The sequence below is a fragment of the Coregonus lavaretus genome, assembly GCF_964263955.1.
Source record: "Coregonus lavaretus genome assembly, chromosome: 24".
Classification (NCBI taxonomy): domain Eukaryota; kingdom Metazoa; phylum Chordata; class Actinopteri; order Salmoniformes; family Salmonidae; genus Coregonus; species Coregonus lavaretus.
In genome coordinates, this window is record NC_140011.1 from 33489250 (window position 1) to 33504378 (window position 15129).

General features: G+C 40.4%; 1 protein-coding gene across 1 annotated transcript; it reads right to left on the minus strand.

The window, feature by feature from the left end:
- Positions 1 to 8694: 8694 nt before the first annotated feature.
- On the minus strand, positions 8695 to 12605 carry LOC311099609 (WD repeat-containing protein 74-like). Its single transcript, XM_084140328.1, has 10 exons — positions 12440 to 12605; positions 12128 to 12234; positions 11873 to 11997; positions 11405 to 11468; positions 11112 to 11255; positions 10899 to 11000; positions 10410 to 10566; positions 9921 to 10063; positions 9716 to 9769; positions 8695 to 9305 (listed from the first exon to the last, which is right to left on the minus strand). The coding sequence occupies exons 1-10, from the start codon at positions 12498 to 12500 to the stop codon at positions 9132 to 9134; spliced, it is 1131 nt and encodes a 376-aa protein (XP_083996454.1). The 5' UTR covers positions 12501 to 12605; the 3' UTR covers positions 8695 to 9131.
- Between the last annotated feature and the right edge of the window lie 2524 nt (positions 12606 to 15129).

The window sequence follows — 15129 nt, forward strand, 5'->3', positions numbered from 1 at the left end:
AAAACGTATAAGATCTCATAAGCCTGTGTTTACCACAGACCTTATTTTCGGTATTTATCCAAAAACCATACAAAAACTTGATTCATTTTCCTCATAGGCTTTGTCCAATGAGCCATGGCGGAGTTAGTGCCTACAAAAAGACGCCATTACTAATTCTCTCTGTTAGCATTACGTCACTACATGCATTACGTCCTTACATGCACACTAGCTAGCTAGTTCACACTAATTAAATAAAAAGCCCCCTCTCTATTAGTCTGATGAGCACATGCTTTATGAATTTGCAAGGGAAACCCCAACCATTCTGGCCTGACAACAGGGCAGATAATAATAGATTGTTTGCATTCACATTTATTACAACCTTGAGCAAATTAAATGGAAGCAGTATGGCCTAAAACAAGGAAGGAGGTATATAATGACAAACCCTGAATTAAACATTTATTATATTTTGTTTTCCCAGGAGAAAAAGGCATATTTAGGGAATTATTTAGGCTAATTTGGAGTGTTACATTTCCCCAAAGATCATGTGTATTTCTTTATTATCCACGACTTATGTTATTGTGTGCTTCTCATGCTTTAGCAACATTTTAATGTGGATTGGCCCCGAGTGGTCGATACACAAACACTCCCTAGATAAACGTGTATGTACTTTTTGTAACAATGGTTCCATTGAAACTGAAGCTCATGCCTTGCTTTACTGTGGGTTATACAACAAAATTAGGGATGTTCTTTTTTGTCAGCTGTCAAGCCAAAATAACAATTTGAATGGTAACAATAATGTAAAAGCCTGCCATTTTATCCTCCAACGGCGACGTTTCTTTATAAGTGCCTAATTGTTATTTTATCCACTGTACTTTGTTTTGTTTTTGTTTATGCTTACATGTGTATAAATTATGTAATGCATTATAGATGACACCTGTACCATGACGACTATGATTGTTTTTAGTGTCTCAAAACTCAATTTGAGTGGTCCACAATGTGGTTTAAAAAAATCTAGATTTTGTATTATTGTATAATTGTGACAGTGACACTTACATTTTTCTAACTCTACTTAGTCAGTCCTCTTTCTTCATGGAGTTTACTGTTGAGGTCAAAATATTGACACTGTTGACATATCACCCCCCCCCCCCCCCCCCCCACACACACACACACTCACTCACACTCTCTCACACACACACACACACACACACTAGTGGACTGTGATAAACATGAAGTTTGAGGTGGAAAACTTGAGACAGCTGATATGAAAATATATGTTTCTTATTAAGTACACTGTGAAACTCCTCTGACTGGTAATATCACTGTGAGATTCCTGCAGTGAAAAGGAGGGGGCTGATTCATGAAGGTGACTCGTCCATGGCATTTTTGGGTGTTTCCCCAGCACAACGGTGATTTCGTATAAACTGAACTGAAGAGACCTTAGGAAGATTAGTAGAGCTAAGAGATAGGGTAAGATTGGATAAAAGGTGTGGGAGGGGAGAGTGATATAATAGTACATCTGGGAATATTTTTGCTTTCACTTTTATTAGCCCCTCCCTGGCAGGTTTATGTCTCAACACCTCCACCCTGTGGTAACACTCAGGAATACTAAGCGTCTACCAGACTAGACAACGTCTGTCAAATTCTTGAATTTATAGAGATTTGTTTCCCATTAACAGTCATGCACTTATATCAGCTATTATAAACTGGGTGGTTCGAGCCCTGAATACTGATTGGCTGACAGCCAATGTATTATTTTACTGGTAATCAGTTTATAATAGTAATAAGGCACCTCGGGGGTTGGTGGTATATGGCCAATATACCACGGCTAAGGGCTGTATCCAGGCACTCCGCGTTGCATCGTGCTTAAGAACAGCCCTTAGCTGCTTAATTATATTATTTAAATAATCAGAGAGTGGTGTTTTCAATCTTTATTTCCAAGGTTGGCAACAAAACAATTGTATTGTCTTCAAATAACTTGCAAATGTGAACTATACAGGATATTATCAGTGGTTTCATAAATGCATCATAGGTTTCTGATTATTTATTAAACATATCAATGAGTTCCTTTGCTCCATCTAAACCCCTGTGTGTGCTCAGTAGGACAGACACAGCAGTGGCCTACAGAACTGACAGGCAGTCATGTTGCAAACACTGGCTGTCAATTCATAGGTCATCCCCATGCGTCCCATTCTTCTTTTAGCCCTACTCTGCATTCAAACCAACGTTTTGAGTGCATGAATATCTTCACATGATGTTGTCAATGGAAAACAAGGAGCTCATATCTGTTTAGTTGATCTAGAGACTGTTCTTAATAATACAACATTTCTCATTTTAAAAAAATATGACAATGTGGTGTAAGCAGATATAACTGAGTTCAACTGAAAGAGGAGAAACATCATAACAGCCATAATAAACAAGGACTGTGATATGCTAAACATTGATTCAATGTCAGAGCTGGCTGTGGGGTGACTCTCTGCAGGTAACAGCATCTCCACTGGAACACAGACAACTTCCACATGGAGTTGCTGTTACAGCCAGCAAGCACCAGATTTGTCCACAAGCTGTTCATAGCACACTGCCTCCTACAGGATAGCGATAATACTGCATTCATGCAATGTTAATGTAGTTAGGCCCATATATTGAGGTCACACCTTCAGTTGTTTCTGGTGGGCGTATGATGTCTCACTTTGAAATATCTGAAACAGAAGTACATATAAGGTCAATTACAGACTTAGTAATTTGGTACCGGTACATGTGAGGAGCCTCCAATAGCAACTGACTTTGACCCATCCTTTCCCCTCTACAATCTTTATGGCCGGCTATAGATGACATCATAGCACACAATCCTCCGATAGAATGGTCAAAGGGCCAAGGCCTGTCTAGATAACAGGGTTTTTATGGTGGCTGTCAACATAAGGGTGCATTGAGGATTGTGAACACAAGCTGAACATAATGGGTGTGTCTGGCTTCTCAATAACTATGTTCCTTTTTTTAATCCTACTTTTATTTCGCCATCAAATGTATTTAGTGTTTGGTACACTGATAATTTATTCCTGATGGAATATTGTTACTCATTTCTTCCTCTCCCCTATCATGCTCAGCAGTCCCTCTCCTGCTCTGATATCTCTGTAGACTTTGCCTCGTAGTAAACCACTCTATCTTGGGAAAAACAAAACAATAAAGCAATTAAAAAACTGTGACACTGACCCTGTCACCCCCGGTCTGACTCATCGCCCTTGTTGTCAGGCACACTCTCAAACACTACCTTTTTCATACTTTCTATCTCTCATCCATTCATTGTTGTGTGTTGGCCGTGTGGCTCAGTCGGCAGAGCATGTTTCTTGCAACGCTAAAGGTCATGGGTTTGGTTCCTGCTGGGGCCACCCCTATGTAAAAGGTAGCCTAGAGTGATGGGCCAGTAACTGAACGGTTGCTGGTTCGAACCTCTGAGCTGACTAGGTGAAAAATCTGTCAATGTGCCCTTGAGCAAGGCACTTAACCCTAATTGCTCTGGATAAGAGCGTCTGCTAAATGACTCAAATGTAAAAATTACTGTAGGTCGCGTTGGATAAAAGCATCTGCTAAACGGCATATATTCTTATTCTTACATATGAACAACTTAGGCAATTGGTCTTCCTGTTTTAACTCTGGCCGCTATGAAACAGCACACTATATCAACAGTGAAACACAATGAGCCTGGCCTTCTCATCCTAAATATAACCCTTTCCCTAATAATGAATAACCATATTCCATGTCCATGTTTCTCATGGGTTTGTACAGCAGAAGAAAGTAGAATTCTTTGGAAGGATATCCCACTAGGCACCCACTGGTGGAATCAACACTGTAACCACTTAATTTCAATGAAATTACATTGAACTAATGTGGAATAGAAGTTAAATAGGCAGCTGCGCCCAGTGGGATGTTAAGGTTTTCACAGTACCCAAGCATGTTTATTTGAATTCAAACACTGCTGATCTACTTCTTTTGCCTTGGTTAACAAAAACGCTAAGCAAAAAGCCTTACATACTTGTCTTAGGGTTAGTTCAAATGCTTTAAAATACATATCATGTATTACATGCCATTCTCCTGCACTCTCTGTCACACACATACAGACATTGAATGACAGAAATCAAATTAAATCTGTTAAATATACATCTCGAAATACTCTCTGTTTGAAGGGAACTGATTTTAAACCATCTGTTTTCCCTGAAACTCTGCTCTACTCCAGCTGTCACTGTATAATACAGTGGAATGTCAAATTGTGTTTATTGTGTTTGTAGGCCTATGTGGAGAAACTTGTCCCCTCATTCAAACAGCCTCTTGTTAGGACAGCCTTTTAGCTTTTGAAACTGTAAACAGAAAAATCAAGTATTGAGGTTTGTAAGATAATATGTTTTCCATTTTAAGGCAAAGACTGATGTTGAGAGTTTTTCTTAGGAACAAAGGTTGGCATGGGATGGGTTGACACCTTTTGTGGATGTATACATAAGAATCTCAGTTTCATGTCTTTAAAGGTCCAATGCAGTCATTTTTATCTCAATATCAAATCATTTCTGGGGAACAATTAAGTACCTTACTGTGATTGTTCTCAATTAAAATGGTCAAAAAGAAACAAAAATAGCTTCTTAGCAAAGAGACATTTCTCAAGCAAGAATTTTGCTAGGACTGTCTGGGAGTGGTCTGAGTGGGGAGAGGAAAAATAACTTTTATTGGCAGAGAGGTTTGGAACTCTCTTTCTTATTGGTCTATTAACTAATTGGCCAAAACGCCATCCCTCCAAAACAGGCTGAAATTTCAGCTGATCTTTTCAAACAGCTCTTACATTAAAAGGGCATTAACATAATTCCACAGTATTATTCCAACATCATAATGTGGAAATATATATAAAACACAGGAAAATCACGTTTTTGACTGAACTAGGCCTTAAGATTATTCGTATCCTAACTAACAGGTCTTGTTAGTGTAGGAAATGTAAGTCCTGAATATGTGCTAACACATTCACACAGACAAACATCACACAAGCGCAGTACTCACCTTCAAATGCAGCCGAGTCTGGCCCGATGGCTTTTACAGGAGGAGGCCAAAGGTTTGGGAGCGGCTGCTTTTGGGGGGTGCAAGAATAGAAAGACAGAAATAAGGGAAGAGCGGTCTGATGTGGTGGAAATTTCTGAAAAGATAGATGGCAAAACAGTGAGGAACGTAGACAAAGTCAGCCTCACTAAGAGGAGAGGTAGAAAGGAGAAGGAGTTTAGGGTGCATTTGTCAGCAATGCAATGGCAGAGAGAGTGGCCAGTTTAAGAGAGATCAGGAGTTGGAGACAAGTTAATTATTACACTCCCAGTCAATATTTAACAGTCTCAACGCCCTGCCCCTCAATCCAACATCCTGATTCCACAGACTCACACTCAAGGTAGGGCTACAGTGAAACACACTCGTAATTCTCGTTTGTTCCATTTACAAACACACAGTCAACACACAAAAACTGTGCCAATGACAGCATAGCACACATTGTAAAACGCATTTGTAAATCCACCACTCTATTTGTCATTACCACTGATTGTATGATGATTTGACCTCACCGTGACTTCCCATGAATGCACTTGATCTCATTGGCTCATCAGTGTGAGCTCCATGTTATGTGGCAGCACTGATTTATCATTAAACCCGTACTAAAGTATACAAGTGAGTGGAACTCTGCACCTTGATCAATGTCAGATTTCTCCACCAACTCTAAATCAGTGCTCTGAGCCAAAATATAAAATGTTTAAATGAAAAACCACTGGTATGGTTGGCTAACATGGTGGGGATTGTGTGGTTGGATAAACTTTTCTCTAGTTTGTGTTTTTTGGAGTTACTAGACTGGAGTCAAAAACATCACAAACTACACAGTGGGTGACAAACTAGCGGCTTTTTGTCACTTTTTGTCAAAGATGATTGTTACATACTGTGAAAGAAAGGCAGAAGGGGTGAAACAAATTCATGCACACACACACACACACACAACACACACACACACGTTTGTTTTACTTTTCTTGTGGGGACCAAACAATTGATTCCTATTCAGAATCCTATTTTCGCTAACCCCTAACCCTAAACCTAACCCAAACCCAAAACCTAATCCTTAGCCTAACCCTAACCTTAACCCTAAAACTAACTCCTAACCCTAATTCTAACCCTAAACCTAACCCCTAAAATAGCCTTTTTCCGTGTGGGGACCGGCGAAATGTCCCCACTTCTGGTCCCCACAAGAATAGTAAAACCAAAAATACACACACACACACACACACACACACACACACACACACACACACACACAGTCACTGGCTCTTAATTACTGGAGTAAGCAAAGATGAAACTCAATGAGATCATGAGGCAATAGTGCAGGAGGATGCACAAGACTCTGGACTCCAAACACTGAACAAGGGAAATAGATTTTATAATAGCATAATAAAAATGCCTTTGAAGAGTGTTAATGATTGCTAAAAACAGGGTTAAAGGGTACAAATGTGTTTATCAGTGGGGATATATAAAACATATTTAAAGTTAAGAATATATTTTATTTCATTTCTAAGAGCATAGACCTTTTACAATTCAATTCAGCAACATCCTCTGGTTTCTCAGCTCCAATTTAGTCCCTTGCAACTTAATCCAACAGGCCATTGCTGTAAATGATCATCTCTTCTCATAAAGTCTAAATGTCTACTGAAAACTGAGAGATGGTTGTAATGAAAACTTCCCACAGCATTGTTTTTTCATCATGTTTAAAAAAGATGAATCCCTGCTTAGACGAGCAGAAAGAAAATACTAAATAAGCTCTACACCATTGATACGAGGAAACTGAAAACCATAGTGAGAACATGACCTCTGCCAACATGCATCTCACAAGCACACGGTCTGTGTTGAGGCCCCCTCCCCTCCAATAGGTTTTGTAATACTAAAACATTCCTTCCTCCACCCTATGAGGTCTTAGGATCAAGTACATCATTTTGCAAGTTTGGCAACAATATTTTCCCTTTTGTGCCCTTTGCGCCTAAACTCCTTACCCTTTCTAATTTTTCCTTATTGCGGTCTATCGACAATCAGGTGACAAACATAATTCACGTTTTATTAGACACATGTTGCAAAAGCCTGTGTGGATGTGTTATTTCCCTGAGAGAACATGACACCTCTTCAGGGTATAATTTATTGGGACCAACAAACGTTTATTTGACAAGTATTTATCCTTGAATGTCATTTTTGAACTGAAAGTAAATGCTGAGCAGCAATAGGACTTTCAATTTGCAACTGACAAATTAAGAGAAAACTCGTCTTTCTTTTCAATTGTTTCCTTCTTTATTCGGACTGGTCTTATCTTATCGGGAGTTAAGGAATGGGTGTGTCTGTGTGCAGAGTCCAGTCTCAGAAAGAGCCAAACACAGGTATCTTATCTGATACACAGTGCTCTCCTAGAGAAACGTGGTGCTGTCTTCAATACACCCACAAGGTCACATGCAGGTCAATTTGAAGAATTAAAACCTAATGAAACTCACATTGCAATAAATGTACTTTGTCAACCACAGTGATAGGTTGCACAAGTGAGTGTGCAATCATGGTTATAACTAATCCATTCAACCAACACTTGTCGTTACACCAAGGTTTGTTATACCTTGATTCCCTAAATGTAAGATGGGCCTATCACTTGAATAAGGTAGAAATTATCTCTAATCATTCATTAGACCCTTACCCCCTAGGCTTACAAACATACATTTTCACAGAACACACCACTGTTGTCTAAAATCTAAATAATTAACAGAGACATATTTACTCAAACTGACAAACACAAATTATAAAACACTTCTGGGCTAACTTCACAGCTTTAAAGAGCGACTGCCCCTAAAAAGCAACTTCTCATTTTGAAAATGGCATATGTGGAATTGATATGAGTCAGAAACATTTATTCTAGTGTCAAAATGTACTACAGTGTAAATACGATCATTTTGGTCATAAAGTCAGTCTCTTCCAAAACAGAGATTTGCAAGATGATAGGAAAAGATGGTATGTCACAGAATTAAGTGTACCGTAGTCTATTTGGTTTGATATTCGATATACCTATGGGGCTAATTAAGGACCATCCGTAAATTACACAATGTTCATGGGACAATATTTTTTAAATGTCAATAGCTCTTAGACTTAAAAACCTCAAACCAACTATAAATTGTAGAAATTAATATACAAATATTTAAACCATTTAATGTGACAACTAAAATATGTGCAACATGAAAACATTGTCCCATTTACATTGTGTAATTTATTGACCGTCCCCAACTACCCCCAGAGACAGGCTATCCAATGTCAAACCAAGTTTGTCATGGTCACACACCAGGCGGCTGAAGCTAATTGGCGAAGTTGGCTAGCATTAGCTAGCCTAGGCGACTTCAAGACAAGACCTGGTTAGACTGTCTCAAGTTAACTAGAAGGGTGAGTGACTGTAACTATGTTCTTGGCAGATTGAATGTACAAACGCTCAACATGTACGAACACACACACACGACACCCACATTAAACCACACCCCCAAGACAACTCGTTTGGCTTCAGTCACGGCCACTGCATTTCTTAATGACCAAGCCAAAAAACGAGGTCAAATCAGGAAGTTCAGCACCCCTTTAAAAGACACCCATCATGCCGAGTGATTTTCCTAATCAGTACCCTCTACTCCATTCCAGCAGACACCAAAACAGAAGCAAGCCAACCAATGGTACCAGATACCACCAGTCTTTTTATTAGGGTTGTTCCAATTTGTAAGTCGCTCTGGATAAGAGCGTCTGCTAAATGACTTAAATGTTGCACTCTCTCTGTCACACACTTATAAGAACCAATCATGTTCAGAGTTCATATGAGATATTGTAATAGCACTGGGGATATTGTACATTCAATACACTTTCTTTTTGCGAGTTGTTGCCAAAATAATAAATATATTTATTAGCTACATTTCAAGGAAGTTGGTATAGAAGGGCATGCAAACAACTCCAGAGCCAGTTTAGTTTTAATAGGAAAACTATGGCTATTGCAGTAGACTCAACAGGAAAACAGTCTGTACATCCGCAACAGACCTCTAGAGCTTCTGCGTTTCTCATAGAGAGCACAGTCCTTTCCTTAAGCTCTCCACTGGGAGTCATTTTACCACTTTTCTTTTCTTCGTAGTCTTCTCTACAGCTGTAACTACGGCTTCCTCTGTTGCTCTCTTCTTAGCCTTGTCTTTGATCATCTCCATAGTGTCCCACACCTCATCCAGTTCTCCCTCTTCTTTCACTTCCTCCACATCTCCGGTTACTGCTGAACTGCTCAGCTGAAATGGAGGACAGAGAGAGACTGTAAACATACGACAGTATAATGTTGCAGCAATATCACATTTTCACAAATATTCACAGCAAAAGTACATTTTGTTGTTTGATATACCAATCATGTCAACTTGATACAAAGATGGTTAAATCAACAATTTTCTGTAGTGTATAATAAATGAGAAAATATATGCATGACAGGTGTCATGTCAGGTGTCATGTCAGGTCATCACAGGTGTCATGTCATCACGACGTGTCATGTCAGGTGTCATGTGTGTAGGTTTGATGAAAATCCTCTAATAGCTCTGTAATATCACAACAAATATTAGTGTTGGTAAAAAAAATTGCATTGAAAGTCAACTCGATGAGTATGGTACTTCATAAAGTCTGATTCATAGCACTTTAAATTCTCCCCTACCTCTAGATCTCTGCTGGACAGAAGCACACAGTTGAGTCGTGATTTCAGATACACCTGCAAGGGAGACAGAGAGAACATCTTGAACTTTAACTGAACACAATTATTTTAAAAACTGTACTAAACAACAATTGTAGGAGGCTTCCCTAATGACGGTTTGTGTAGCTGACTTCAAGTGTACTAAGAGTGTAAGAGAGTGTTAGTGTACCTTGTGCTGTAGGGAGCGGTCCTCCAGGCTGTGTACCCTCAGAAAACGATCCAAACCACAGGAAGCCACCAGAGGGAGAGAAGGGTGGCACTGCAGCCCCCGCACCCCTCCTGCCAGCCCCTTCAAACACCCACGCACCAGACCTGCAGCGGATGGAGGAGAGGAGGAGGGAGGGTTAGACAACCAACACACTCTGTAGTCAAGGAGAGAAGCTCTCACGCAACATGCACTCGCACACACAAAAAAGCTCCCTCTTTCCATGACTATCAGAATATAATAATTATGATCGCTACAGGCATAACAATAAAGCTAAACAGATGCTTCAAAGAGCACATTTAGCAAATGCCTCTCTAATGTAGTACAATGACAATTACGGCAAATAAATACATGGACAAAAAGATAGAGGCTGACATGGAAAAGTTCTGAAGCAGATCGTTAAGCAACTGCACAATCATTTAACAAGTTAACATGATCCTCTGCCTCATTCACCTTTACGCAAATCTAAGATGGCGAGTTCTCCATGCGTGTTGCCCACTACAACACTGTCTTGGTTGGAAGGGAGGGAGAGGGCTGTGAGGGGGTACTCCCCAAACTGAGCCTCCAGAACCGGACGCCTCTGGGGAGAGGCTGGGTCATACACTCGCACCTAACAGAGAGAGAACAAACAGATGAGTAAAAATAGATGGCTTTTGTTACGTCATTAGATATAGGAGGCAAAGAGATGTGATGTTTACTTGTTTGCTTATGTAGCAATGATCGAAGTCATACATCCTGGTACCTGAACTTGAACAATATTAATTAAAATCTTAAAAGGGACTTTTAAAACCTTTAAGAGTCAATTTTCACACTACTGACCAAACTGCTGCTGAATGTATCATTTGAGTATTGTGCGCCAGGTCTGGGTCAGTGGCTGAGAAGACCAGCAGACCCAGTCTAAGAGCAGGGCTTGTACAGGAAGAGGCAGACATTCAGACAGACCTGGTGGTGGCCTGTGCAGGTGACGATCTTGTCGGAGTCTGGGATGAAGGCCATGTCTCTGACCCACTCTGGCACTCGCAAGTCCAGCCAGTCATTACGCACCTGCAACATCAAAAACCACAGCACTGTGTTAATGCAACATCACCTAAAAATAATAACATACTATGTAGACAATCCCACTGTAATTCCTTGACATGTAGTTGTTACTCTTACATTCTTGGAGGTGAAGATGGGTGTTTCAGGCCTCTCCAGATCCCAGACCTTCAGGCCGTTCTCCTTCCCTCCTGTGGCCACTTGGTTGCGCTGCGAGGGATTCTGACGCATCCGACAAACATTCGTCCCAGCATTTATCTCAACCTGGATATAGGGACAGGGGTTATGTTCAAGGAACTGGCAGTGCACAAAAAGGCAGACAGTGAACCTTATTCATTAATAAGTATCTAGTATCCATCAGCAATGTAACAACCCCTAGGGGGCCTGAGTGGTATTCTGGCAAAGTCACTCACTGTGTCTGTGCTGCCCTCCTTCCAGACCCTCAGCAGTCCCGTCTCCACACATGTGATCAGAGCACTGCAGAGACACACAGGGAGTGAGTAGTCCAGTGTCAACATCAGGGGTGTATTCATTAGTCTCAGAATGTTGCAAAACATTTGGCTTGTTGCAAAACGTTTTGCAATGGAAACAGTTTACTGTAGGAACCAAACAGAAGCAAACGGAACGAAACGGGAAGGGACCTAGCAGGATTTGTCCAATAGAAAATAGTTTTAGTTGCAAAACGTTTTCTGTTTAGAGTAAATAGTTTGTTACAAAACGTTGAAACAGCCCAAACGTTGTACTACGACCTGCGACTAATGAATACACCCCAGTATCCTCAACACATGACCCCTGAGCTGCTGGTGTGTAATGACAGTGTGCATGAACAAGAACTCCTGTGTGGTGTTATTATGAGCATGTTTTCATCTACATGACTATACCTGTCTGTGACGGCAAGTCCTGTGAACCTGCCCTGGGTGCTCTCCCCACACTGTCTGGTCTCAGTGAAGATACCCTTCTCTGTGCTAAACGTCTTCACTGTGCCATTCACAGACCCCACCAGCACCTAGAACAAACACACACTCAGGTAAATAACACAATGGCACACCACTCATGATGCCAACATTCAGACCTATGTGCACTCTTAGCCAACACAAAAAAATAAACAAAACTCTCTAGAGCCCCCACACACACACCTCAGTCTCATGTTGATCTCCCCAGCCCAGGACACAGACTTCCTGGTCCCTGCTCAGGCAGTTCATCTCACAGAAGTTGAAAGCCTGTTTTTTGGATAGGCTCACTCCTAATGAAACAGACAGACAGAGTAAGTGATAGACATTTAAATATCCTGATGGTCATCATTCCCAAAGCAATCTGTGTCGCATTGGGGAAAAGTCCTGTCAAGCTAGATACAGCTAGCTAACAAACACGTGGGGTGGCTAGCTAGCTCTAACAAACTAGCACACAAGGACAACATGGCTAAGTTTACTGAGATACATAATTTTTACCTTTTAATATCCCTGTTTCCGATCCCACCCATACTGAACACACTTGACTTTTGTCTGCCATGAAAAATAACTAAAAGATTGTCAAGAAAACAAAACAAAAATTCTAACACGTTATGGTGTGTCCAAATTGTCCTCCGTAGTGATACACTAGTCACCGAACTTCTGTTCCGACCAAAATGTTCTTATATACAATTTCCAGGAGATGGTGCTCTTGAGCTTTACATTTTACATTAGTGTATCTATCCTAAATTCACAGCCACTATTGCACACAAAGTATAATATTTACAGCATCAGTCAGACTGATAGATAAGGGCCATACACAGAACCAACCCACAAGACACCACAGGAGAACACATTCATTTTGCTATTGTTTTTACATTATGTAACATTAATTGAAATCATTTTCAAAATGGTGTTTTTGTTTCATACCCTTGTTGTATGAGTTTTTTCAGATGCTATTGATGTTTATCAAATGTTCAAGTTTGTAATCATTAGAGGGGCACTCAGGAGTGAGGTAGAGCAGGGGACAGGCAGAGAAGAAGGTGATTAATCAGTCAGAGGAGAGAAAATGGGACTTCAGGTCACCCTGGGGGATTTACCAGAGATGAGCTATTGGGATGGATTTAGTGGGTGACAAAAGAGGGGACAGTGAGAGGGATTAGGGGAAAACAGCATTGGCACTTTAATATCAAAAGCTAAAGAACTGTGGGAATTAAAAAGTTGTGGAAATCCTCCCAAGAGAAGAAGAGGGCCAGAGACTGGCAATAGCAGGGGAGAAAGGGATGAGAGTGAAAACAGCAGGACCACAGAAAGAGAGAGGTAGCTTAGAGAGAACAGAGAAGGGGAGGGAAAGAAATTAAGAGAAAGAATCCTATACTTAAAAGAAAAGAGAGAGAGCCTTTTCACCTTTCTGGAAATTACAGAAGAACAGGAGACACAGCATCATGACACAATGAGAGGGGAAGAGGGAGATACAAAGAGAGAGAGAGAGATAGAGAGAGAGAGAGAGAGAGAGAGAGAGAGAGACAAAGAGAGAAAGAGAGAGAGAGAGAGAGAGAGAGAGAGAGAGAGAGAGAGAGAGAGAGAGAGAGAGAGAGAGAGAGAGAGAGAGAGAGAGAGAGAGAGAGAGCGAGAGCGATAGAGAGAGAGAGAGAGAGAGAGAAAAAGGGAGCAGAGGGAGGGGTAGATAGAGACAAACAAGGGAAGCCGACAAAAAAAAAATTGATTTGGAGCTTCCCCTGCCCCCTCAACCATCTCTGGGGAACAAGGGAGTACGGCAACGGATCAAAGCCAGGGAGAGAGGGACCGAGAGAGAAAGGGAGAGAGCGAGAGCGAGAGCGAGAGAGAGAGAGAGAGAGAGAGAGAGAGAGAGAGAGAGAGAGAGAGAGAGAGAGAAAGAGGGAGAGAGAGACTGTTAAATGCACTTGGCCGGTATATTCTAGGGTGATCCAAATATTGCTTAATCAGACCGTCTGAGAGAGAGAAGAAGAAGAGACTGAGGAGGACAGAACATGAGGGAGAGTGTTTCTTGGTCTGTTTTAGAGAAAGAGAAGAGAAAACAAAAGGGGGAGCTTTGGAGAGAGAAAAGCGAAAGATGAGGGAGGGGGACAAGAGAAAGAGGGGAATTAATTAACTTAGAGACTTCTAAGGGCTGTGGAGATGTTTTTCCTTTCTTGAGAAAAAGACTTGTACCAAAATAAGAAAAAACAATTCTTAACATCTAAATATTGTTGATTCTCTAAATGTTGTTTTTCCACCCTGCAAGTGAGCACTGAAAAGCATATGCGTGAAGAAATCAGATGGACGCGACTGAGATAGATAGAGAAAGGCAAGGCAGAGAATTCTGACATGGTGTCGACCCAAATTGACAGAGACAGAGTGGGAAGAGGAAGGAGTTGGATATTCAGTGATAGATGCATCTACCACCAAACACAGGTACACTCTGATCAATGTTAAGATCAATCAAAATATCCATCGTCATCATCACAGATTATCATTCTCCTGATACATCGTTCATCAGTGTGGAGTGCCTAAGTATTCTATCATATTGCTGTTTGTTTATATTCTACTCTATACATTACAGCACCATTTATCAAATCATTGCAAGCTATTATTATCAAATTGATCATTTGATTGTAAGCTAGTGATCTTTGCTCATTTTGTTATTATAAATGATCACTAATAACTGTCATTGTAAGAATATTTATGGGGCACATGTATGAATTGCTGTTATTGTATGAAAAGCAATATCCTTTCTCTTTACATTAGTGGACAATTATTATATGCCTACAAAACAGTCCTCTCTTTCTTGACAGCATATCTGCTCCGTTTAAAAACATTGAAATATCAGAATATACCAAAAACAATGTATTTTGAATAATACCATTTACAACTATAAATGTTTATAGTTAAAATGTAAATAAATACATTTGCCTATTACAGATGTGCGCTAACAATTATATTGTTCTTGAAATATGTGCCATCATGATTTTTTTCTAAGCAACTGAATAATAATAATAATAAGCCATAACACTGCAAACTACTGCTATAATAACCACAAGCCATACCGTCTCTCACCTCACAATAATCATTCATCTCTTTCCTTTACATGCAGTCCAGTGTGTCAGGGAGTCACTTACTAGCTGTGTCACTGTGAGCAAGGTGTGGGGATATTGTGCAAAGTGGATGTT

Coding starts and splice junctions, on each gene's coding strand:
- LOC311099609 (XM_084140328.1), bottom strand. CDS start 12,500: ATGGCAGACAAAAGTCAAGTGTGTTCAGTATGGGTGGGATCGGAAACA. Junction 10,567..10,898: donor CCTGCACAGGCCACCACCAG/GTCTGTCTGAAT, acceptor TCTCTCTGTTAG/GTGCGAGTGTATGACCCAGC. Junction 9,306..9,715: donor TGTCCAGCAGAGATCTAGAG/GTAGGGGAGAAT, acceptor CCTCCATTTCAG/CTGAGCAGTTCAGCAGTAAC.